This window comes from Rhinichthys klamathensis, unplaced genomic scaffold (genome assembly GCF_029890125.1).
Source record: "Rhinichthys klamathensis goyatoka isolate OS25496 unplaced genomic scaffold, OSU_Roscu_1.1 h1tg000486l_1, whole genome shotgun sequence".
Classification (NCBI taxonomy): Eukaryota; Metazoa; Chordata; class Actinopteri; order Cypriniformes; family Leuciscidae; genus Rhinichthys; species Rhinichthys klamathensis.
This window is the reverse complement of record NW_026606973.1, coordinates 589,510-614,737: the sequence shown is the minus strand read 5'-3', so window position 1 is coordinate 614,737 and position 25,228 is coordinate 589,510. Positions and strand designations below refer to the sequence as shown.

The window sequence follows — 25,228 nt, the reverse complement described above, 5'->3', positions numbered from 1 at the left end:
CCACCCACCTGAGATAGTCATGCCCTGCTGACGTAGGTTCGGAAGGTTACGAACTCGTCCCCTCCTCTCCTCTTCAGTGCTAGGGGGAAGGATACGAATACCCATATTGCTGAATCTATACATTTTGATGGAGTCCTTCTGTCAAGACACACACACAAACAGATAGATCCAAGTGCGAATTTAATAGGGTAATCCGTAATCGTAAGTCATCCAGACAAAGGGTCAAAATCAAAGAAAGGCAGTCCAAAACAAGAAACAAAACAGGCAAAAGATCTCCGAAGTGCCAGTGACATTAAACAAGGACTCCATGACGAACACTGAAACAGACAGGGTATAAATAGACAGATACAAACAATGTGAGTGGGAACAGCTGAGTGCAATGATCAGTGATGAGTACTGACAAAGGATTGTGGGAATTGCAGTTCATGATGTGGTGGTGACGGTATGGGAAGAGACCACTAGTGGACACCCAGGTTACAGAAACCAGACACTGTGACAGAACATTGTATAAGCATTAGTTTCATGTGTCACTGAACGGAAGAGAGATTCTCTGGAGCGTAAACGACACATGCTTTAGATTTTCCCGGGAAAAACGACCTGAGTCCTTCATATAGACATCAGTCTACAAGCTTTCAGAGACAACACAGCAGTTCAGGGAAGGTCTCGTTTGTTAAGTTTCATTATATTGCAATTAAAGCGATTAAAACATGAAAATTCGTACATATAGCCTCTTTAACATAAACTATTATACTTAATGTGATGCATTTTTGTCAGTCATACATAAATTGGGCACTCAAAAAAATAATCACAGAATTGTTTAATTATTTGCATCTATTTGATTTGATTTAAATAGTCATATTTTCAAAACGCTTTTATTCAAATTGCTTGGAAGCAACACAAACCTGTAATATTTTTTGTTAAAAAGTATGAACGTGGTAAAAAAAAAAAAAAAAAAGTTTAGCTGTGAAACAAACAATATTTAATTATTTAAAATGTGAGATTGAAACAAATTTTATTATTACTATTACAGAAATCTGAGCTGTTTTATTTACAGTGTGTGTGCCTGACATATTTACATCACATTACATTGATGTTTGGTAAAACCGTGTAATCCAAATGAACGGAAATATGATGTGCAATTTTAATGCATATTTCAAATGTTACATTTTTATAATAAAAAAGCCAAAATTTGAATTATTTGTGTATTTAAAATGCAGTACGATTACACAAATCTGACCTGTTTTATGACTGACTAATATGCAGCACTTTAAGTTTATTAGTTGCATATCTTAAATCTAAGGCTAAAATATGATTTGAGTGCATCACTGTGCCATAGCAGGCGTGTGTGTTAGTTGTTGTAGTGTGTGGTTTTCTTTGAGTAAAGTAAGTTTCACTAACCTGAAGAACCTCACTGATTCTCCACTGTGTGAACACACACTCTTGATCACTGTGTGTACGGGCCACACACACTTGATCACGGTTAGATTCACTGTATTCCTGCGGTTTACTGAGACAGAGTGTGTTCTCAGCGCTGAGCTGCTGTAAAATGACTGTGTGTGTGTGACTCCAGGTTGTTGAACAGCGCATGTGTTTACAGTGTTCAGACGTCACTCATACACACCTCAAGCTCGTCTTCAAGTTTCCCGTGTTCGAGAGACGCTGTGTGTCGTTGTCAGAGTGAAATCAAACGTGTTTAATGTTGAAAATATGGAATAAATGTGTTTATAAGTGCGTGGTCTGTCTGTTTGTTCTGCTGTCGAGTTTAAAACACTTTTACATGTAAAGAAAGATGTGTTCAGAGGAGATTAAAGATTAGAAAAAGCTCTGTTATTCTTTTTGCAAACATATCAGGGATGCATTATAATCTCCATGTTAGTGATGTATATTTTTTATATATTTTACAAAAACTTTTTAATTTACTTAAGTATTTGATATTTAAGACTATATTTATTCATTGAATTCATTACATTGTAATTAATATTGGCAGAAATGTCACAATTTGTGAATTTTTTTTTTAATTAATTGTATTTGCAGATATTTCCTATTTCAGGCAATATTACTTTTAAAAAAAAACTTTGTTTCATGTTTTGGGCAATATTTATTTATTTATTTTTATCGGCGAGGCTGATATTTGCATTTTTGGGCATTTATTTATTTAGACATTTATTTAGACATTTATTTATTTTAATCAGTATTTTAAAATCATATTGGCAGATACTTCATATTTCAGGCAATATTTGTTTATATTTATATTTATTTTATTCTGTATATTTCATGTTTTTTGGCAATATTTATTAATTTATATTTCCATTTGTGGTGGCAGATATTTGCTATTTCTTGCAATAATTTTTTTTTATTTTTTATTTACAGATATTTGATATTTTTTCCAATATTTTTTATGTATTTATTTAAATGTATTTTATTAGTATTGGCAGATAAATTTTTCTTTTTAATTATTATTATTTACAATATTTATTTATTTACAGATATTTTACATTTTGTGGGGTATTTTCCGCCTGTTTTAAGATATAGATTATCATCTAACATCCATATTTTGTTCTGATGTCGGTACTATACAAGTATTTTTTCCTTTTTAAAATCGTTTTACACCTGAAGAACTGAAGAATACTATGATTATTATTTTCTCCATTTACATGAGAGTCATCTAAAAAAAGCTCTTTTACTCTTTCTATTAATAATTTTATGCTGCTGCTGGAAAATATCTGAAAATACCAATGACGTTTGTTTGTTTTTGCACACACAGTTAAACACTAAGCCTGTTTCTGCCATGGAATTAAAATATAAAAGGTAATTGGGACTTTTTATCACACAATTCTGACTTGCAATTCTATCTAATCTAATCTATCTAATCTATCTAGTCCGTCCGTCTTAATCATCATCATAATAAAAAGCCATTTACTCATGTGTTTTAATGTTTTCAGCGTCTCACTTTCTGTGGACTGAAATACATTTGTAATAGGAAAAATATGGTGGGAAAAAACACCTGTCATACACACACACTCACACACACTTCACCGACAATCTGATTCTGTGATGATGATGCTTGAGGAAATGCCACATATTATCTGTCAAACTGTGATGAAATAAAGGGTTTTACTCTCCGTTGGAATTACAAAATTTACATATATTGTGCAACATAATGCAGTAATGAGGTGTGTGTGGTTATTGCTCATACAGTAGCAGGTAACACTATGAAAGCCCATTTCATCACTAAATGAAAAAGCAAAAAGATAATTGCAATTTTTTTCACACGCAATTCTGACGGGTTTTTTTTTTTTTTTACACCTCACAATTATTTTTTACTCGCAATTCTGACTTTATTTCCCACAATTAATAGTTTATCTGTCGAACTTCCATTCCTCTGAATTCTCATGCATGTTTGGTGGGTGAAAGGGTCGTCTGATCACCAGATGTCAAAATCATCTCCTAAAAACTGAATTCTGGCTTCTCTTTTCTTCATTTATATTTCTGAATGGCGACATAAAAGTTCAAAATCAGAATTGTGCAATTAAAAAGTTGCAGTTACGGTAATACTACAACTATTCATTTTTTATAATTATTTACAATTTTCCTATTCTGTGGTGGAAATAAGCTTCCATAAAAAAAATTAATAAATAAAAAATGGTTCTATATAGAATTCTGGTGTACTTTATGCCAAAAATGTTCTTTAGAAGGAGAAACGTCCCAAGTTGAGACACTCTCTCAATGTACCCCTTGTTTTAATGCACCTTAAACACTACACATAACATACAAAAATATATATATATAAATAAATAAATATTTTTTAGGAGAAAATAGGGATTGAAGAGATGTGGGGGGAGGGTTATCTTATATTATCTTGAAGAGTGCTGACAATGGTAATTGTTACATAGGAGGAAAGATGGAAATAAGAATAAAAATTGACGTTGGTATTGAGGAGTGGTGGTGATGATGGTAATGATGATGGTAATAAATAATAAATGGTTATTTTGCTTATGCACATAGACACGCACACACACACACACACACACACACACACACACCCACTGTTATTTTCAGTTCTGCAATTACTATATTGTTCGTTAATGCACTATTTTGGTCTGTATGTCTGTTAAAGAAAAAAGAAAAAAAAGAAGGAGAAACGTCTTAAATGATTGCATAATGCTTTCATGTTTAACTTATTTCCATGTTTCTAATGACGAAGTCTGTTTACAAGCTTTGCTTAAATGTTGGCCTTTGTCTCCATGTGTGAAAGCACTAGTGATGAATGTGGCGTGTCTTTCCATAGTCTCAGATTTGACACTATGGAAGTCAAAACCAGTGTTCTTCATCTGAGTCCTAGCTAAAGTTCAATCATTTCTCTCTTTTAGGGACTTTTAACAAGGCTTGACTCTTGTGATTCCCTGTATATGTATGTGCATTAACCCCGCAACCATACGGCGGCTCCTGATGGTGTTTGTGTGATCGAGAGCACATTACTCCAGTTCTGAAATCTGATTTATTATCCATTCACAATCCTGGAAGGACTCCAGGTCATCCAACTGTTAAATGTTCCTCGGGTAAGATATTAAAACGAGAGGAGATCGAGCTTCTGCCGTTGCTGCACCAAAACTGTGGCAGCCTCCCTGTTTTTATTACACCTGCAGGAGTTTAAAGGGTAACTAAACCCTAAAACAACTTCTTTTTTTTTTAGTTAATGATCTGTAAGACTGGGGCTTTATTAATGCTGTTCATTGATTCGAGTACATTTTTTGACATTTGGGTATAAAGTGTTTTAATTCTACAATATATGGTGTAAAAGCGTCTGAGTGCTGCCCTCTTCAGGTTGAACGGTGGCTACTGCAGGTGAATTTTCCTATTGGATGTTGTGGTGCCGCATGACGTAAGCAGGCACCTGTCACGGTGGGTAAATCCTATGTCTCATTCATGTCTCGTGTTTCTGTTGTTACATGTGTGTGTGTGCTGATTAGAGGGGCGTGGCTGCTCATCAGAGCTCATTCAGTAATCACTCATCACCAGCTGCAGTCTATCATCCCGGTCTATTTAATCTCACCCATTTCTCATCTCCATTGTCAGATCGCTGTTTGTGATGTCCGGTGTTTGATCCCTCTACGTTCCAGTATCCTTCGTTGTTCCTGTCTGTTCCCTGTGGATGTTCTGGATTCGTCTTGTTGATCGTCACCTCACTTCACCTGCACTGTATCCATCTGACCATCGAGTCCCTGCGCCACTTACCTGCCTGTCTGTGGATCGTGTACTGAGTTTTCAACCTTGCCTGTCTGTGGACTGTGTTCTGAGTTTTCCAATAAATATTGTTACTTGCAATTGCTTCCGTAGTTCTTACGTTACAGGCACCAGCTTGCTCAGGTGCAGCCATAAAATTTAATGAAAATAAAAAATGAATTCTAACAAAATTAATTAATTAAAACTAAATCCATATGATGCTCCCATGATGGAACCCCTGAAAGGTTCTATATATGAAGCGTCTGACGGAACTCTTGAAGATTCCATATAGAATCTTTCCTTCAAAACAAGTGACATCTTTGTGTGTGTGTGTGTGTGTGTGTGTGTGTGTCAGGGTTCTGTCACTTCTGTCTGGGTTATATTCTGGTTGGTGACAGAGCTCTGACATTCCCAGTTTGTCCTGTGTTTATGTTTAGTCTGGTTTATTGAGAGCACATGGCTTGTCTTGTATTCCTTGTGCCATGTACTCTCCTGTCAATTGTCTAGCCCCTCCCATCTCGTTACCTGATAACGGATAAATCTTCCCCACCTGCTTTGTTCTTTACCCTCTTTTGTTTGCTCCCTATTTGTGTTTGCAGTCCTGTGCTGGTTCGTTGTCCAAGTTGTCCATGTTCCTTGTGTTTCCTGATTCTGCCTGTTCTCGTTCTCGTTCTCCCCCACGAGGGAGTTTTGTTTATGTTTGTTTGTTTACTTAATAAATACTACCCATTGTTTCTGCACTTGAGTCCTCTCACCTTTAATCTTCCCATTCCGTGACAGTGTGTGTGTGTGACGTCCAGAAGAAATGTAATTGCTGATTCAAGGAAGTTTGATTTAATAATGAAGCGTTTCCAAAGTAATGACTCAGAGCTCGTGGAAACACTCCTGCATCTTTCATCAGTCTGTCATGTAATTAGCCACAAGTAACAAATGTGTAGCTATTAATCTTTTTGGGATGTGAAACATCAGGTTGTATTTTTTTAATCATCAGACCGAAACAGGATTAATTCCGTCCGAGACTGAACGAGGAGTGACAAATATTACGTTTTGGTTTTGCCCAGTCTTTAGTAGTTAATATCATCATATTTCACATTATGACCCAAATCTTTCACTTGTTTCTTTCTTTATATATATATATATATATATATATATATATATATATATATATATATATTCATTTACTATAAATGTGTATTTTATATGATATAGTAATTTGCTATTATTATTATTATACTTTTATTTATTTAACATGCTTTATAAATGAAAAGTGCTTTATAAATATTTTTTTAGTTAATTATAAATGTATTTATTTGTATAATTGAGTCTATAATAATTTATTATTATTATTATTATTATTATACTTGTATTTATTTAGCAGTCACTTTTATTAAATGTACAGTAAACCTTTTATTCAGTTTTCAAATAAGAAAATAGTATTTTTGCTCATTTAGTAAAATTTATTATAAATGTATTTATTTATTTTATAATTATTACGCGTCTATACTTCTACTACTACTAATTAATACAAATAATAATAATAAACTTGTGTTTATTTAGCGGACACTTTTATTAAAGGTAAATGAAAAGTGCTTTATAAATTAATTTAATTTTAATTAAATTAAATGTTTACATTTAAATTTATTACAAATGTATTTTTTATTATTATAAGTATATAGCTAGTAATTCGTCATTATTATTATTGTATTTATTTAACATACACCCATTAAATGTATTGTGCTTTATAAATGAAAAGTGCTTTATAAATAATTTTTTTAATTAGTTACAAATGTATTCATTTTTAGAACTATGCGTCCATAATAATTTATTATTATTATACTTGTATGCAGACACTTTTATTAAATGTATGATACATAAAAAGTGCTTTATTTTTTACAATCTTTACAAATGTTATGTTTATAATAATAAAAATAACCATTCAAATTTCATTTAGCAGATGCTTTTATAATTTTTTTTATCCATTTATTAATTAATAAGGTACATTTCATGAGGTTTTAGCATGTTTTGATCTACATCTAAAGTCTCTAAAAGTCCTACATATTTACTTGAGTTTCACGCTTGAATCTTATTTTGCATTTAATAATTCTGGAGAAACTTTTACTCTTGTTCTATACATTCATAATCAATTCAAGCCGAATATTTCTGGTCCAGAAGATTATGAAACCCTGTTTTATCCGCAGATATCGTAAGTGGACCTGCTCAGTCTTATTACTGAACAGACAAAAGTGTTTAATAAACGTGTGTGTAAAAGCGACGCACCCTTTACACTCTTATTATTCCAGACCGATTACAATAATAACACTCTCCTGAAAAGTACAGGTCACACACACACACACACACACCTCATTACTCTTTCTTTCTTATAATCTCATCCCTCTCTCCCTCCCTTTCACTCACTCGCTCTCACACTCGAACCGGTTTCTCCTCTTCTGTGTCACCGTATGGGAAACATCATTTTTGGGCTTTATGGAAACATGTTTATTTAATATATGTGTGTGTATGAGTGAGTGTGTTTGTTATCTGGGTGTGAAGGTTCAAAAGTTTAGATATGCACACTGTAGATATATAAGAAAACCTTTTCATTTGCACATAAAATTTAGATATGCACTTTCAAAACATGCAGCGATATTTCTGGTTTCAGTTGAGCGAGTTCATCATCCGCATACCTGTCGTCCTGTGATTTTTTGCAGAATACAGAAGAATGTCAAATGGGACACACCTTGTGTTTTGGGTATTTTGGTACAACACGATTTTTGTATTTTAGTTCGGTGACTTTTGATTCAAAATTTGAAAAAGATTGAGCTATATGCGGATGACGTGTTTGTTCAACATGAACTGCAGATTGTTGGTGAACTTACAGTTTTTAAACTTTATGAAACATTTCAAAACAAATTTGAAGCAAGTATGTCCAAAGTTTGCCCCGTTAGTGTGTATTTGATGAGATCAAAATCGAATGCATGTTCAATACATGTATTGATTTATTTTTATTAAATTTTATTTTTATTTTATTTATTTGAATTTTATTTATTAGAATAATGTGTTTATTGATTTTATTTAATGTTTATTTATATACTAAAATGATTTAGCATTTATTTATATTTTATTTATTAGATTAATGCGTTTATTAATTTTATTAAATTATTTTTTATTTATCTGAATTTTGTTGTTTAGAATTCTATTTATTGATACATTTTTATTTAATACTTATTTATATTTTATGTATTTATTTGAGTTTAATTTATTTGAATTTTATATGTCATAATAAATATTATAATACATATGAATCATATTTACTTATTAAAAATGTGTTTAATATTTATTGGTATTCTATTTATTTTAACTTGTATTAAATCATAAGCTTTCAGAATAAAAAAAAAAAAGATTAAACTTGCACTCATTTCCTCATACACTTATATTCATGTTTAAAAGTTGCTTTTGGGCAGCAGAAATGTACTCATGGCTTTTGTATGGATTCATTGCCTTTGGTGATTCACAGATTTGAAGCTGATTATCCGTGATTCACGAGGATTTGATTTTTCTGGAATATTTCCCTTCAGTAAGAGGAGGAAGAAATGCCCTGTATTTCCACCTGTCTGTGTCTGTAAGTGTCATGATCGTGTCACAAAGAAGAAGGAGTGGCGACGAGTTTAAATAAGAGCCACACTTTCCCCGAGTTCATCAACACACACACACACACACACACAGTGGACGCTCCGTCAGAGACACAGGTAACACTCTTCCATCAATACTGCATTACAACTGCACTTTATGATGATAAACATTACGCTTAACAGAATTGAAAATATCTGTGGAACCAGTATTGCATTAAATTATATGTGTTCATGTTGCCCTTTACAGTTGTTTGGGTCTTTATAACATGCTTTATAACTTTAAAACAGGATAATTATTATAATTATTTTATTATTAATTATTATTTAAGAATGTAAGTTATTGTAAAACATGTATTTTCACGATCAGTGGCATTGGTTTAGACATGATGATGATGATGATGAGGATGTTTAATGGGTTGTTATGCAGGTGTGTTTGTGTGTGTGTGTGTGTGTGTGTGTGTAAGTGGCGTCTTTGTTGCGAGTCATTTGTGAAGAACTCTAAGTTTAGTGTGGGAGGGGACGCTGTCATAAGCAAGATCATAATGTACACTCTGTATAATGATTTTATAATCGCACAATTAAAAGAGTCACCGAGGACGCAGAACTCGTCATTAATCCCTGTATGAATTTAATAGAGAAACATGACGACAAAACATTGGTCAATAGGCTGTGCCATGATATTTCAATGAAAACTAGAAGAAGAAATATTTATCTGGTTTAGTAATTGTAAATAAACAGTGTTATACGCACAGTTTTGAGTTTTAATTTAACTTTAATTAAACTTAAACTGCATTTAAGCAGAAGCCTTTGGATCAAAATAACATTAATAATGTTTAATGTATATTGTAAGACATTCAGATCCATAACAAAAAACACATCATTTAGACAGAAGAAAGGCAGACATAGAAACTATGGTAACACTTTACTTGAAGGGGTGTGCATAAGACTGACATAACACCTTCATAACCATGACATGACACATGTCATGAATATGAAGTAGGGTTTATGCATGTTTATGACAACTGTCATTAAGTGTCTTTCGCTCAATAATGACATTTTTAATGCAAATATGACATTGTTTAAGATGTCTTTGTTATGACATCTTGACATAAACCATAACATCATAACCTGTCAGTGTCTTTGTCATGACAACTTGACATTAAATTAAGTTAAACTGTCATGTGGTTGGTTTTGACATTGGCTGTCATGAGGCCATTATAACTGTGTCATGAATATTTTTCGTGACCTCAACTACAGTGGTACACATTCAATTTGACATTAAACAGTTATAATGCTTCATGACAGCCAATGCCAAAACCAACCACCTGGCAGTTTAATGTAATGTTAACCAGTACAGCTAAGTGGTTTCTTAAGTTTGATAATTAATCTGCTATGTCATGTTTATGACAGGTTGTGTTGTCTTAGTAATGTCAAGTTGTCATGACAGAGACACTGACAGGTTATGATGTTATGGTTTATGTCAAGGTGTCATAACAAAGACATCTCAAACAATGTCATATTTGCATTAAAAATGTCATAATTGAGCGAATGACACTTATGTCACGGGCCCACCGGTGGGCCCAAATCCTTTACATTTTTAAAACAGTAATATCCTATACTAAACCTAAACTAATCTTGACAAACTATATATCATTGGAAAGCTTAAAATCTCTAGTTTCCATATTTGGTGATTGATTTTCAAAATAAATTAGAGAGGAGCCGTAATTTATCAATTTGCAACAATAATATTTTCATACTCTTAGACCTTTATTTTGAAATAGTGATGAACATGAAAAATCATGAAAGAAGGGTAGAAACCTCAGTTTGTTTTCATGCCAAGAGTTCAAAAGATAGCATCCATTCAATTATTTAAAAAAAAAAAAAGGTCTGATTTTTTTTTTTTTATATAAAGAAAAAAATTATATGATGTGGCAGGAAGCTAAAACGCACATGCGTGTTCTTTTTATGTTTCTTAGAGGTTGAAATCATATCAAAATCTGCCAAACTTCTCATATTACTTCTGAATAGGATGTCTACTTCATAAATTGTATGAAAATTGTGGAAATAATGGTTCATATCACTCAAAACACATATGGAAATGGAGGCGCCCTTATATGGGCAGTAATGGAGTCTGGTTGTCATCTAGTGAAAAAGTTTGGTACTGCGCCCAAACAAAATCTTACTGAAAGCTCATTTTTTGAGATATCAACCTAAAATTTGAAACACAACTTGTTCAGATTTTTGGCTTTGATTTTTTTGCAGTTTTAGAGTCGCCCAGGTTTTGAAAATAAATATTTTATATAAAATATGAATAATTAAATTTTTTACATTGTACATTTTCATAAACTCAAACTTCTATAACTTTTTTTCTGTTTCACTTTCTTAATTTATTTCACTTCTACAAAAATCTGCCAAATGTCTTCTTTAAAACAAGACCAATCTTACGTCTATATTCCAAAGCATTCTTGAATTACAACCATTTAAGTTCGAAATGTGCATTTTCATGTATATTCAAAAAAAGGGGGGTGACACTTAAAGAGTTAATGACAGTTGTCACAAACATGCATAAAACTTCCTTCATATTCATAACATGTGTCATGTCATGATTATGAAGGTGTCATGTTAGTCTTATGCACACCCCTTCAAGTAAAGTGTTACCGAAACTATTTTTAAAATCTCGATGAACATAAATTCAATTAAGTACATTCAAACTTTTCTCTGTTAGTGTATGTGACATAACTATTTGATGACTCAAGATCAAAATAATGTAAACCTGGAATTAAATAGAAAGAGGTGTATTAATAATTATTTATACATGTGTATAAATATTATTAAATAATTTAGTACATTTATTTATTTAATATTTTTTTCTTTTTTTATCTATTAGAATTGTGTTTTTTTTATTTAATGTTTGTATGTAGAGGCTTATGGTAGAGAAATGAACATTCAGTTCACGGGAAACAGCTCTGGTGGACACTCCTGCAGTCAGCATGCCGATCGCACGCTCCCTCAAAACTTGCGACATCTGTGGCATTGTGTTGTGTGATAAAACTGCACATTTTAGAGTGGCCTTTTATTGTGGACAGCCCTAAGGCACACCTGTGCAATAATCATCTTATCTAATCAGCATCTTGATATGCCGCACCTGTGAGGTGGATGGATTACCTCGGAAAAGGAGAAGTGCTCACTAACACAGATTTAGACAGATTTGTGAACAATATTTGAGCGAAATAAGCCTTTTGTGTACATAGAAAAAGTCTTAGATCTGTGAGTTCAGCTCGGGGCAAATGGGGGCAAAGACAAAAGTTTTGCGTTTATCATTTTGTTCAGTGTGTGTGTGTGTGTGTATATATATATATATATATATATAATTTACTAGAATTTTAATTTATTAATATTTAATTTATTAATATTTATTTATTTGATTATTTGTTCATGGACTTATTTATTTATTTGTTTATTTATTTATTAGAATTGTATTTATTTATTCATTGTTTTACTATTTATTTGTTTGTTTCTTTATTTATGAAAATATATTTAACATATTTAGGTCTTTTTTTTTCTTGATTTCTCAGCCTACCTGTAGAAATGTCTAGCTCAGATCCCAACACTACTAGAGGTCCCAGCACACGTGCAGATGTGCCTACGACCACACCAACATCTGGATCTGGATCTGCATCATCCACACCCACGCCAACATCTGGATCTGGATCTGCATCTGCATCATCCACACCAAGACCAACATCTGGATCTGGATCTGGATCATCCACACCAAGACCAACATCTGGATCTGGATCTGGATCTGCATCATCCACACCCACACCAACATCTGGATCTGGATCTGGATCTGCATCTGCATCATCCACACCCACGCCAACATCTGGATCTGGATCTGGATCTGCATCTGCATCATCCACACCAAGACCAACATCTGGATCTGGATCTGGATCTGCATCATCCACACCAACATCTGGATCTGGATCTGGATCTGGATCTGCATCTGCATCTGCATCATCCACAACCACACCAACACCAACACCTGGATCTGGATCTGCATCATCCACACCCACACCAACATCTGGATCTGGATCTGGATCTGCATCTGCATCATCCACACCCACGCCAACATCTGGATCTGGATCTGGATCTGCATCTGCATCATCCACACCAAGACCAACATCTGGATCTGGATCTGGATCTGCATCATCCACACCAACATCTGGATCTGGATCTGGATCTGGATCTGCATCTGCATCTGCATCATCCACAACCACACCAACACCAACACCTGGATCTGGATCTGCATCATCCACACCCACACCAACATCTGGATCTGGATCTGGATCTGCATCATCCACACCCACACCAACATCTGGATCTGGATCTGCATCTGCATCATCCACACCCACACCAACATCTGGATCTGCGTCTGCGTATGCTAAACCTGCTGTTATAGGTGAGGATGAGGAGGAGTATTTCAGACTTCAGCTACTCCTGTGATTCGACTGTGTCCTAAACCCTCTAAACCTCTCTGTTCCCCAGACACGCTTCTGATGGTGCGCTCCGTGGACCTCCTGAAGTCCAGAGACGGGCCGAACCGACGCGAGCATCACACGGACTCTTACCTCAGCGACAACCTGATCGTCCGCAGAGGACAGACCTTCCAGATGTGGATCGAGCTCTCCAGACCCTTCACCAGCGGATCCGACAACCTGCAACTGCAGCTGAGTGAGTGTGTTTGAGGTCCTCAACCCTTCCCTAACTCACTTCTGTTTACATGTAGTGTTCCTCAGACGGGTCCAAGACCCCAGGACGTTTGTCGCACTTAACCATGAATACACAAATAATTAAAAGAATGTATAGATTCGAGGTTGAAATTGAAAAAAGTAACGCATCCTTCACTCGCGGGTCGATTTGACCCCCTTAGGAATGACTGGAATGTGAGGAAGGCTTCATAGAAAAACATCAAATGCGTAGAATTCAAACAAAAAATGCTAAAAATTTACCAACAAATAATTTATAATGTCTACATGTGTATCTGAATGCAGACTGAAGTGAACTTTATAGGACCCAGGGGAACAGCTCCTCTGCTCATATAGAGCTATAAGGCCTCCTAGAGTCGTGAAATATCATGTTATATTATTATTTTTCTCCACACGAGTGTGTAATGTAAGATATTTAGAGCTGAATTAAAGGCACACTGTGGAATTTTTGGCCACTAGGGTGCGCTCGACCTGTAATTTTCATGTCTAGTGCCCCTAGAGGCCACAAGCGCCGCAGCATTGTCGCAAAAGTCAAAAGTCAACCGGTCAACCTCCCGTGTCTTTATGTGTGTGCAGACAGCATTTGATTTGTATGTTGGAGAAAGTTAATCGATTCACTACTGACCAAAATAATAATATAAATATAAGATTAATAATATAAATCCTATAAAGAAAACAAATTGAATAAAAGTAGCAAACGCAGAAAACAATGTCTGATCAGGTAAGTCGCATTGACAAGGGTTGCCCAATCCTGCTCCTGCCGATCGTCTGTCCTGCACAGTTCATCTCCAACCCTAATCAAACACACCTGAAGCAAACAATTAACGTCTTCAGGATCTCTTTGCAATGGGTTGGAGATGAAATCGAGTAGTCGGGAAATCGTGTAACAAAACTGATATAACTCACTACATATTTCCGTTATTTGTAGTCTTCAGTTTGTTTTTCCTTTTACACAAATACAAACATATATGAGCTGAAAGGAAAAAAAAACATTTACATTTGTATACGGCAGTATGTTGTGACTTATATCAGTTTTGTTACACGAATTCGCAGTAAATATTACATTATATATACACTTTTATGCCGATGTTTATTTTAAACTCTCCCTTTTTTTTTTTTTGGTCTCCTCTGACAAAATCTTTGCTTTCTTCGCTTTCTTCCGAGTAGCTGTTGATTCAGCCATGACGACAACATACAGACGCCGGCAATCAAACGCGAGTTGAGCTCTCACGTTAGAATTTGAGGAAGTTGGGGTGGTGGGTGAAGTGACTTATGCCGTAAAGCGGTCGAATTTTGTAGTTCTTTTTGTGCTCGGGTTCCTACCCGAAACCCGAAGTTACATAGTGCTAGGAAAAGCGATACAGACACCTTCAGGCTTCGGCAGACGTGTCATTCAACCTATTGTAAGTCGATGTACCATCTCAATGGGTTTAGGTAATATATTATAAAGGTTGAAAAGTTCCACAGTGTGCCTTTAAAAGGGTTGTGCATGAAATTTTGAGTTATTTTGAATTTAAGTTGAAAGAATGTGAAAAATGTGCCTAAATTACTATTTATTTATTTATTATTTATTTATCAAATCTAGCAATTTAAAGGAAACAAAAGTTTCATTAAAAAATAATGACCTTTCTGGACAAAAAAAAGAAAGAATAATTTTAGGGCTTAAAATAATGTGTTTGTAATGTTAGGGCTGGTAAAGATGTGTTACCAAGTGTGAGGGAAGGATAAACCTGTTTGACAACAGTCATTATTTTTCAATTCCATCTCACTTCACCTTTACATATCTGTGCTTATCCTAAACACAAGCTACAGACACACACGCCTCAGATGACACACTCACGCCTGGACACGTCTGGATTCTCTCACTGTTTGTTTTGGGTTTTAGTTCATTTTTTCCCCCATTACTGTAATACATCCGTCTCATTCCCAGTGGACGCACTTCAGGCTTTGCATAATCGAATCAAAAGAGTTGTTGAACGACAATTATCTCACACCTAGAATCAGAAACACCATTAAAACCAGTAACAGAAGAACCAGAATCCGCATCAGAAGAAGAATCACAATCAATATCTGAATATGATGAAGAATCAGTAAATATTAGATGTCAGAATCTGATAACTCGGTGCATTTAAAGCTTTAAGTGTTTGTGTACTCAGCCGTCACTCATGAAACACACACACACACACACATTAACATTGATTGCCTGATACACAGGCTAAGTGTGTAACAAAGAGAGAAAGATGTCCAGACATTCTGACAGTTAGTAAATTATCTTTCTCTTTATTCCGCTGACAGATGAGTCCATTCATCACACTTGTTCCCAGATCATGATGGATGAGTCATGAAGTGCTTGGTTTCGGGCCAGGATAGTTATGATGATGTCATCTAATCCCTCTAATCCTGCCTCTTTATTAATCGATGCTGCTCATAATAATCATATTTATGATTATTATTATCAATGTTGAGAACAGTTGTGCTGCTGCTTCATAGTTTTTGTGGAAACCGTGATACATTTCATTTTTCGGGATTCTTTGATGAAACGTGTGAAGAGTTTAACTCTTTCTTCTCTGTGTCAATGGTTCCCTTTACACACTTTTGAATGCAAAACTCTGCAGAGTCACTTTATTTCAACATTATTTAATAATCCAAATGTAGTTATTATTATACAAACCAAAGGACAGGCACTGATCGGGCTACAGATGCCAGAAATAATGCGTGTCTCTTCTGTTTCTGTTGCATATCTAATTATGATAATAATAAGCATTTCAATTAAAATATCTGAATAATAACATGTATGTATGTGTGTGTGTGTATATATAGGCCTTGTTCCAAATTAACTAGTAACTAACTACAGGTGAAACTCGAAAAATTCGAATATGGTGCAAATGTTCATTTATTTCAGTGATTCAACTTAAAAGGTGAAACTAGTATATTATATAGACTCATTACATGCAAAGTGAGATATTACAAGCGTTTATTTGTTATAATTGTGATGATTATGGATTACAGCTTATGAAAACCCCAAAGCCAATATTGTGAAAAGGTTTTCATAAGCTCTAAGCCATAATCATCAAAATTACAACAAATAAAGGCTTGAAATATCTCACTTTGCATGTAATGAGTCTATATAATATACTAGTTTCACCTTTTAAGTTGAATCACTGAAATAAATGAACTTTTGCACCATGTTCGAATTTTTCGAGTTTCACCTGTGTACTATATACATATCCATGATTATACTTTTCTGGGCCGACATTTCTGTATTTAAAATCCTTTTTTTTATTGATTTCATGAAATATTCAAATTTTCTGCGATTTTGAATTTGGGGTTTTCATAAGCTGTCATAAACATCAAAATGATAACTTTTGCACGATATTCTAATTTTTCGAGTTTCACCTGTACTTGAGTAGTTTTTCCATTGGATACTTTTTTTATCTTGCATGAATTTTTTTTTTCAGGATTCAGGAAAAAAACCATTTTTAGCCTATTTGAAATCGAATCTTTTGTAACATTATAAATGATCAAAGCTTGATCTTTCAGAGATTCACACACACTGTAACTCTTGCCGGTGTGTGTTCTCCTCCTCAGGCTCCGCCGCCGCGACTGGGGTCCGCATCTCCGTCCCGCTGGTGGACGAGCTGGGAGACAGCGGCTGGGAGATGAAGATCGTGGAGCAGAAGGACCGGCGTGTCCGTGTGTCGGTGAACACGATGGCGAGCGCCTCCATCGGCCGCTACATGATCACGGTGGTGTCCTTCTCTCCGAGGGGGAAGCTGCTGTTCCCCTGCGCCCCGAACGACCTGTTCCTGCTCTTCAACCCCTGGTGTGAAGGTATATACGGGCCCTACACACACATTCTGGCGTCACGTACAGCACTGAATTAACACTACTGTACCCACACCTGTCTTTCCTCAGATGACCCTGTGTATTTGGATAACGAGGCGGAAAGAAAAGAGTATGTTCTCAACAGCATGGGCAGAATTTATTACGGAACCGAGCAGCAGATTGGAGCCAGAACATGGAATTATGCCCAGGTGTGAACACACACAATTACATTACAGAGAGGGACTGTTATTATTATTATAGCTGATGTTATTATTATTATTATTACTACTATTATTACTGCTGTATATTATTATTATTAGTAGTAGTAGTATTACATTTTAATATTTTTAATTGTTCCACATTTATTGCTATTATTTGCATTATTATTATTATATTTAAAAAATATATTATTCCCCCATTATTATTATTATTATTATTTACATTATAAGAATTATTATGATTATTATTTACGCTATAATAATAATAATAATAATTATTATTATTAGTAGTAGTAGTAGTGGTAATATTGCTATTATTATTATATTTTTAAGTGATTTTTTTTTTCCCCATTGCTATTATTTGTATTGACATTTTTTTTTTACTATTATTGCTTTTATTATTGTATTATTTTTTATTTTAGTTTTCATTGCTATTATTTGCATATTTACAATGTTATTATTATTATTATTAATTATATAATTATTATTTACATTATTATTATTAGAAGTAGTATTTCAATATTATTAGCATTATTTACATTATTATTTACATTTGTATTGCTATTATTATTGTATTATTTACATTATTATTAATACTAATATTATTTACATTATTATTAGTACTATTTACATTATTATTATCATTATTATTACTATTGCTATTATTATTATTTACATTAGTATTTGTATTATTATTGCTCTTATTATTGTAATTATTATGATCATTCTGATTTTGCAATGAAAGGTGTGTTTGGTCAGTTTGAGCAGGACGTCCTGGAAGCGTGTCTGTTCCTGCTGGAGAGGGGTCGGGTCGCTATGACCGAATGGAGAGACCCGGTGATCGTGTCCCGGATGATTTCTGCTCTGGTGAGGCTCATTCACAAGACATGCAAAACAACTGAGTAAAGTTATTATTTAAACAAATATTACAGCGATATTATAAATATATAGTACAGTTAAAACTTTCGGGGTGGGTACGATTATTTTAATGTTTTTGAAAGACGTATTTTATTCGGACCAAGGCTGCATTTATTTGATCGAAAATACAGTAAAAATTATGAAATATTTTTCCAATCTAAAATAACCGTTTTCTATGTGAATATATAGTAAAGTGTAATTTATTCCAGTCTTCGGTGTCACATGATCCTTCAGAAATCACTCTAATATGATGATCTGATGCTCAAGAAACATTTACGATTATTATCAATGATAAAAAACAATTGTACTGATCATATTTTTGTGGAAATGGTGATGCATTTTATTTTTCAGGATTCTTTGATGAATATAAAGTTCAAAAGAACAGCATTTATTTGAAATGGAATCTTTTGTAACATTATAAATGTCTTTCCTGTCACTTTTGATCAATTGAATGCGTCCTTGCTGAATAAAAGTATACATTTTTGTACAAAAAAAAAAAAAAATCCAGAAACACAGTTTGATATTTGAAATCACCAAAACAAACACGCCCCTATCATGATAGATAGCCCCGCCCCCAAATTAACAATGCAGCACAGGCTCCTCCCCCTCATGAGAGGACACGCCCCTTACTGCTGATTGGCTAGAAGTTTGTTGTGGCGCTCAGTTCACTTTCAACAGCGTTTCTCAGAAACCTCTTTAAAAAGCACCTGTTTCTCAAGGTCTCCTCCTCTTCTCTGTGACAGGTGAACTCTAATGATGACCGAGGAGTGCTGATGGGTAATTGGACGGACAGCTATGAAGGCGGGACGACTCCCACCGCCTGGATCGGGAGCGGAGACATTCTCAAACAGTTTTACAAGAGTGCAGGAAAGCCCGTGAAGTTCGCCCAGTGCTGGGTCTACGCCGGGGTCACGGCCTCTGGTACGTGCATAACCGCGGTGGTGTTTCTGTGGCATCAATCATTTGCATTTGATAATATGCAATGAATTAATGTAATGTAACACTGAATGTTATTGTTAAGTGGCCTGCCAAAACCTACGCTATATGTGTATGCAAATCAGACGAGAATGATTGGCCAGCGCCTGATTGTTGTGACAACCGTCAGTCCTCAAGGGGGCGCTATAAATATAACTAACCTGGGAAAGTTTAAGAGAACTTCACCATTGTGTCAGCACCTTGCACTCCATTCATAAAGTGTATAAACTTTCTTCTGTCTCTCTCTCAGTGTTGAGATGTCTCGGTATTCCGACTCGGTGTGTGACCAACTTCAGCTCCGCCCACGACACGGATCTCTCCTTGACCACTGACATTTACATTGATGACAATATGGAATTAATTAAAGACAAGACCAACGATTCTGTCTGGTACGATAAAAACAACCATCCATCAATCAATATCACATGTTCCTTTCATGATTGGCATTAATGTCATCAGTGTCATCAGTGTGTGTACATTTAAAAAAAAAAAAAATTAGGTTATGTTTTTTAGATTTTCTTAAATAGAAGTGATCATTACTGACACTATCCATGAATATCAGAGATTTCTGCGTCGCATGAGTTTTATTTTAAGCATTAGAAGCAAAAATAGCTTCTTTTTTTATTATTTTGAGAAATAATACATATTTTAGATGAACAATCATCTCCTAAAACCTATATCTAATATATAAACCATAGAATGAAAAATAGCTAGTTGTTTACGTGAGGTTCTTTTTAAGATTAAATTTAGTTTTGATTTAATTTAAATTAAATTTAAAAAAGTTTAATTTGATATATATTGCATTTATATTGTTGTTTATTTAGTGTATATCAATATAAAATCAGGGGTTTTGAAGTGTATTTAGAGCTGTCCCAAAGAAATACATTTTTATTTATTTTTTAAAAGTAAACTTAGATTGAATATTTAACCCTTTAGAATTAAAAATAGCTAGTTGTGATTTTTGGGAAATTAAACTTTACCTGAGTTTCCATTTAATTTAAATTAAAAATATAATTTTTTTATATTTTTTTGGTGCATTTATTTCGTTGTTTATATGTAGTATATAAATTTAGGGTTTTATACTGTATTCAGGGCTGTCCAAAGTTTTAATAGTAATTAAATAAGATTCAAACTTCATACTAAATAAACAGAAAATAAAACCGCTCATAAAATATTTAGTAATAAAATATTCATAAATAGTAGTCGAAGGATAAGCTGACATGACCAAATGTGATTAGTGTGTAAGAATTACTTTTTTTTTTTTTTTTTTTTTTCAGGGCCTATTTTATTCGACTTTATTTGTGTAAATTGCCGACTGCCAATAAACTCTGTTCCTGTGTAGGAACTTCCACGTGTGGAACGAGTCGTGGATGACCCGCCCGGACCTGCCGGTGGGTTACGGTGGATGGCAGGTGGTGGACGCGACCCCTCAGGAGCCCAGCCAGGGTTCGTACCGCTGCGGTCCCACGCCCGTCTCCGCCGTCCGCAACGGACAAGTCGACCTGAAATTCGACACGCCGTTCGTCTTTGCCGAGGTGAAGCCTTTGCCTTTTTTTTTACCCTGAATATTCATTTTGAGCATTGTATTCAATTTGAGTCAAAACATCTACTGAAGTCGTTTCACTGTGTCTCAGGTGAACAGTGATAGGATCTACTGGCAGAAGAAACCTGATGGCAGTTTCAGTCAGGTCAACGTGGAGAAGAACACAATCGGCCAGCGCATCAGTACCAAAGCTGTGGGATCGGAGGAGCGCATGGACATCACACACCTCTACAAATACCCAGAGGGTAACAAAACTAATGCATCTGTGTCCAAAACCTCAGTCTACCTTCCTGCAAAGCATTTTAAGGAATCATAGACGCATGTGTTTCCTTATTATCAAACATCTTTAATAGTAGAAAACTCTAAAATAATAACCCATTTCCATGCAAATTTATATTCATACACATGCATAGCCATGCAGACTTGACAGAGCAGCCATCAAGTGCTAGACAGTAGCCTATTCTAGTTTATTACGTGCAGTTTATTAGGTTTTTTGTCCAAAAATTAGTATCTCTGTTTTTTTCTGAATTAAGTAGTAGGAAATTACTAGTCATCCAAATTTTTTATACATTCTGTTAATTTTGTGAATTGGTATGTTTCGTCAGGGCGCAAAGAGATATAGAGCTACGTAACAGTGAAAACTAATGCCATGCTTCCTAATGAAATCTTCAAGGGTAGCATGTACAGAGTGAACAGCAACGGTCCTAGTACTGAGCCTTGTGGTACACCATACTGAACTTGTGATTTGAACCATACCAGTGCAACTCCACTAATGCCAACATAATTTCCAGCCTATTCACAAGAATGTAGTAGCAAAATGCAGCACTAAGATCTAGTAACACTTATAGAGAGAGACAAGATGATAAGAGCAAATCATTTGTACCTCTGAGAGCTGTCTCAGTACTGTTACGGTCTAAATCCTGACTGGAAATCCTCGCAGATATCATTTCTTTCTAAAAAGGAACATTGTTGTGAGGATACTGCCTTTTCTAGTATCTTTGATAGAAAAAGTAGATTTGAGATCTGACTGTAATTACTAATTCTTTAGGATCAAGTTGCGTTTTTTAAATAAGAGGTTTAATAATAGCCAGCTTAAAAGATTTCGCTACGTATCCTTATGACAATGAAGAATTAATAATATTAAGAAGTCGATCTATAACTTTGGGAAGGATCTTATTTAGTAGCTTAGTGGGTATACTGCTGTTGATTTAGATGATTTAGTTTAGACAATTCTTCCTCTCCTATAGTAAAGAATGAATGAAATTGTTCATCAGGGGGGTCTATAACACAACGTCTGATGTGAGACTCTAGTAGATTGCATAGATTGTAATTTCCTCTCTAATAGTATCAATCTAGCAAGTAAAGAAATTCATTAGTCATTACTGCTGTGCTGTTTGAAAACGTCTGAAGATGAAGCTTTATTTCTTGTTAATTAGCCACTGAATCAAATGAATATCTATGGTTGTGTTCGTTCTCTTCTAAGAGAGTCGAAAAGTAAGCAGATCTAGCAGTTTTTAAGGTCTCTGTATGCAATACCACTATCCTTCCACGAAATGCGAAAAACCTCCAGATCTGTTTTCTTCCAGCTGCTCTCCATTTTTTCAGGCTGCTTTCTTGAGGGCGCGAGTGTGCTCGTTATACCACGGCGTTGAACTATTTTCCTTAATCTTTTAGTTTTTGGAACCGAGCTAATACTCCAACTCTTAAATAAAATGCAGCAACTCACACTTCTCATTCTCTCCCTTTATCTTCCTGTCTCTCAGGTTCGGAGGAGGAACGCATTGCTGTGGAAACAGCCAGTCGCTTCGGCTCCAAGCCGACTCTGTACCCATCAGCCACCGAAAACGACGTGAGCATTGAGATAGTCATGGACGGGGAAGGACCTCGTATTGGTGGAGACGCCAAACTCTCCATCGTCCTGAAGAACAAGAGCTCAAAGCAGCGCACGGCCAGTCTGCTGTCTGAGGTGCTGGTCATGTACTACACTGGAGTGCTGAAAGCCACCGTGAAGAAGGAGCGGATTCCTGTCAACCTCAAACCGCTAGAGAGTGAGTTGGAGTCCCTAAATTTAAGGGAAATTAATGCAACATTTAGCTAATCAAGATCCATAAATCGTAGGCCAATCGGAGTGATCAAGATTCTGTTCACATACAGAAAGTAAAAAAAAGTAAGCTTTATATGGTCTGAACCAAACCCCACTGAACCTTTTTGGGATTAATTTGAACACCGACTGCAAATCAGGCCTCATCATCAAGTGTTTTTGAACAAATGCAACTATTAACTCAGACAGTCTTGGCCACAATTATGAGAAATTTTAGAGGGGAAACAAAACTACTAATAACAACAAAAAATTTGCATTCATTTTTGAGATCGCAAAAATGTAAGGGCCCAAAATGCATTGTTTGCCTTATAAATGTTCAGTCCACCCCCCCCCCCCCCCCCACCCCCCCCCCACCCCCCCCCCCCTTTTCACTACTTTTTTTGCCTTTAAAAATCCCAGTTTGATCCTTACTTTTGATGTAGGATGAAATCCATGGCATTTGAGGATATATATGAGGCATTTTATAAATATTTTAATTACTCTTCATAACACAGACAGTCTGCTCCAAAAATACAGTGCAAAATGACTCACAGTTGTTTTATACGTTGTCATTAATGCCATGTTCCCTTGTCTCCCTTCAGCCAAGACTATTCCCTGGACTCTGCTGTATAAGGAGTACATGAATCATCTGGTGGATCAGGGCGCTCTGATGCTCACGGTCACCGGACGGGTCAATCAAACCAAACAGATTCTGGCCACACAGTTCAACTTCAGACTGCGCACTCCAGACCTCATTATCACTGTAAGCCAATGAGACTCTAGTCGTGACGTGTAACAAGCACAACATGTTTTTATGTTTTGTGATGTTGCAGTTAGATTGTTACTGTCAAGTATCATAATAGTAGTGCACTATATTCTCGCTTGCACACTACATTCCAAGACCTCTGGAGTCATATAATGCTCAAGTGAGGAACAGACTCGACATTTATTCTCTCTATCTTAGATCTCAAATCTCATTTTCTATTTTGCACATTCAAACTGACACGTGTGAGAATCCATTTGGTTTAGTGTTGATGCTCAAGCTGCAGTAGCACATTTAAAGGCATCATATTTGAATTGTACACAAGTGCGAATGAGATTTGAGAGTTGCAGGGGAGAGATAATAAACTTTGTATAGTGATGCTCAGTTAAAAACAGACTAAGAAGTTGTTTTAGAACAAAAATAATTTGCATGTTTTGTGTCCCTAATTTCTGTCTATTTATAAAAGTGTTTCACCTTTGCTTTTACTTAAATACAAACACTACAGTTAAATTCAGTTCATCACAAAAAATAATCTACATCTGTTTGTACTGTTTCAGCCTCTAGGGGACGCTGTGGTGGGTAAAGAGTTGACGGTCAAGATCACGTTCCAGAACCCGCTGCCGCTAGTGTTGAAGAACGTTATGTTCCATATAAAGGGATTGGGAATGCAGAGCGCCAGAAAGATCCCGAATGGGTAAGACTTTCAGTGTTTAACAACAGTTTTAATTCACATGCACTGTAGATATGCTGAAAAACATAAATGATATTTAAAGAGTGAAGCTTCCAGAGAGTTGATATTGTGTTTGTGTCTGTCAGTGATGTGGAGAAGCTTGCGAAGGTTACACTGATGGAGAAGTTTGTTCCCACCGCCTCCGGCTCTCAGAAGCTCCTGGCATCGATGGACTGCCATCAGCTCACTCAGGTGCACGGATTCGCTGATATTGTGGTCAAAGCAAAGTGAAAAACACTGTCATTGTAAAGCCTTCTAATGCTCTCGCTTCTCTTGAAGAATGTACTAGATTTAAGGGTCATCTACATTGTATAATAATTCAGTATTTTCATTCTCAATTCATGTAATTCAACAATAAAGATCCTCCATGTTTAAATTATATCCCGTCTGTCTGTTGTAATGTTTATGTGAGCAGATATTCATCGTCCTTCAATGTGTATTTGCATAACGATTGGCAAGCTGTTTAGTTTTTAGTTTTAGAATTGAACGCTTGTCTTTATTCAGATGCTGCAGTTATTACAATATAAACCAAGAACCTAAAAATGACCTAAAAGTCATTCT

The 25,228-nt window shown here is 35.2% G+C and overlaps 1 protein-coding gene across 1 annotated transcript; it reads left to right on the top strand.

The window, feature by feature from the left end:
- The first annotated feature begins 307 nt into the window (after window positions 1-307).
- LOC130072341 (protein-glutamine gamma-glutamyltransferase K-like) lies at window positions 308-25,048 on the top strand. Its single transcript, XM_056237406.1, has 14 exons — window positions 308-331; window positions 12,470-13,285; window positions 13,334-13,580; window positions 17,204-17,446; window positions 17,531-17,649; window positions 18,418-18,525; window positions 19,320-19,497; window positions 19,802-19,940; window positions 20,894-21,086; window positions 21,186-21,339; window positions 22,858-23,142; window positions 23,777-23,937; window positions 24,495-24,631; window positions 24,754-25,048. Exons 1-14 carry the CDS (start codon window positions 308-310, stop codon window positions 24,896-24,898), a joined length of 2,949 nt encoding a protein of 982 aa, XP_056093381.1. The 3' UTR covers window positions 24,899-25,048.
- Window positions 25,049-25,228: the final 180 nt, after the last annotated feature.

Bases quoted from the DNA above. Each gene is read 5' to 3' on its own strand.
- LOC130072341 (XM_056237406.1), top strand. From the start codon at position 308: ATGACGAACACTGAAACAGACAGG. The intron at 17,447-17,530 runs GTATATACGGGC...GTCTTTCCTCAG, and splicing joins CTTCAACCCCTGGTGTGAAG to ATGACCCTGTGTATTTGGAT. The intron at 18,526-19,319 runs GTGAGGCTCATT...TCTCTGTGACAG, and splicing joins CCCGGATGATTTCTGCTCTG to GTGAACTCTAATGATGACCG.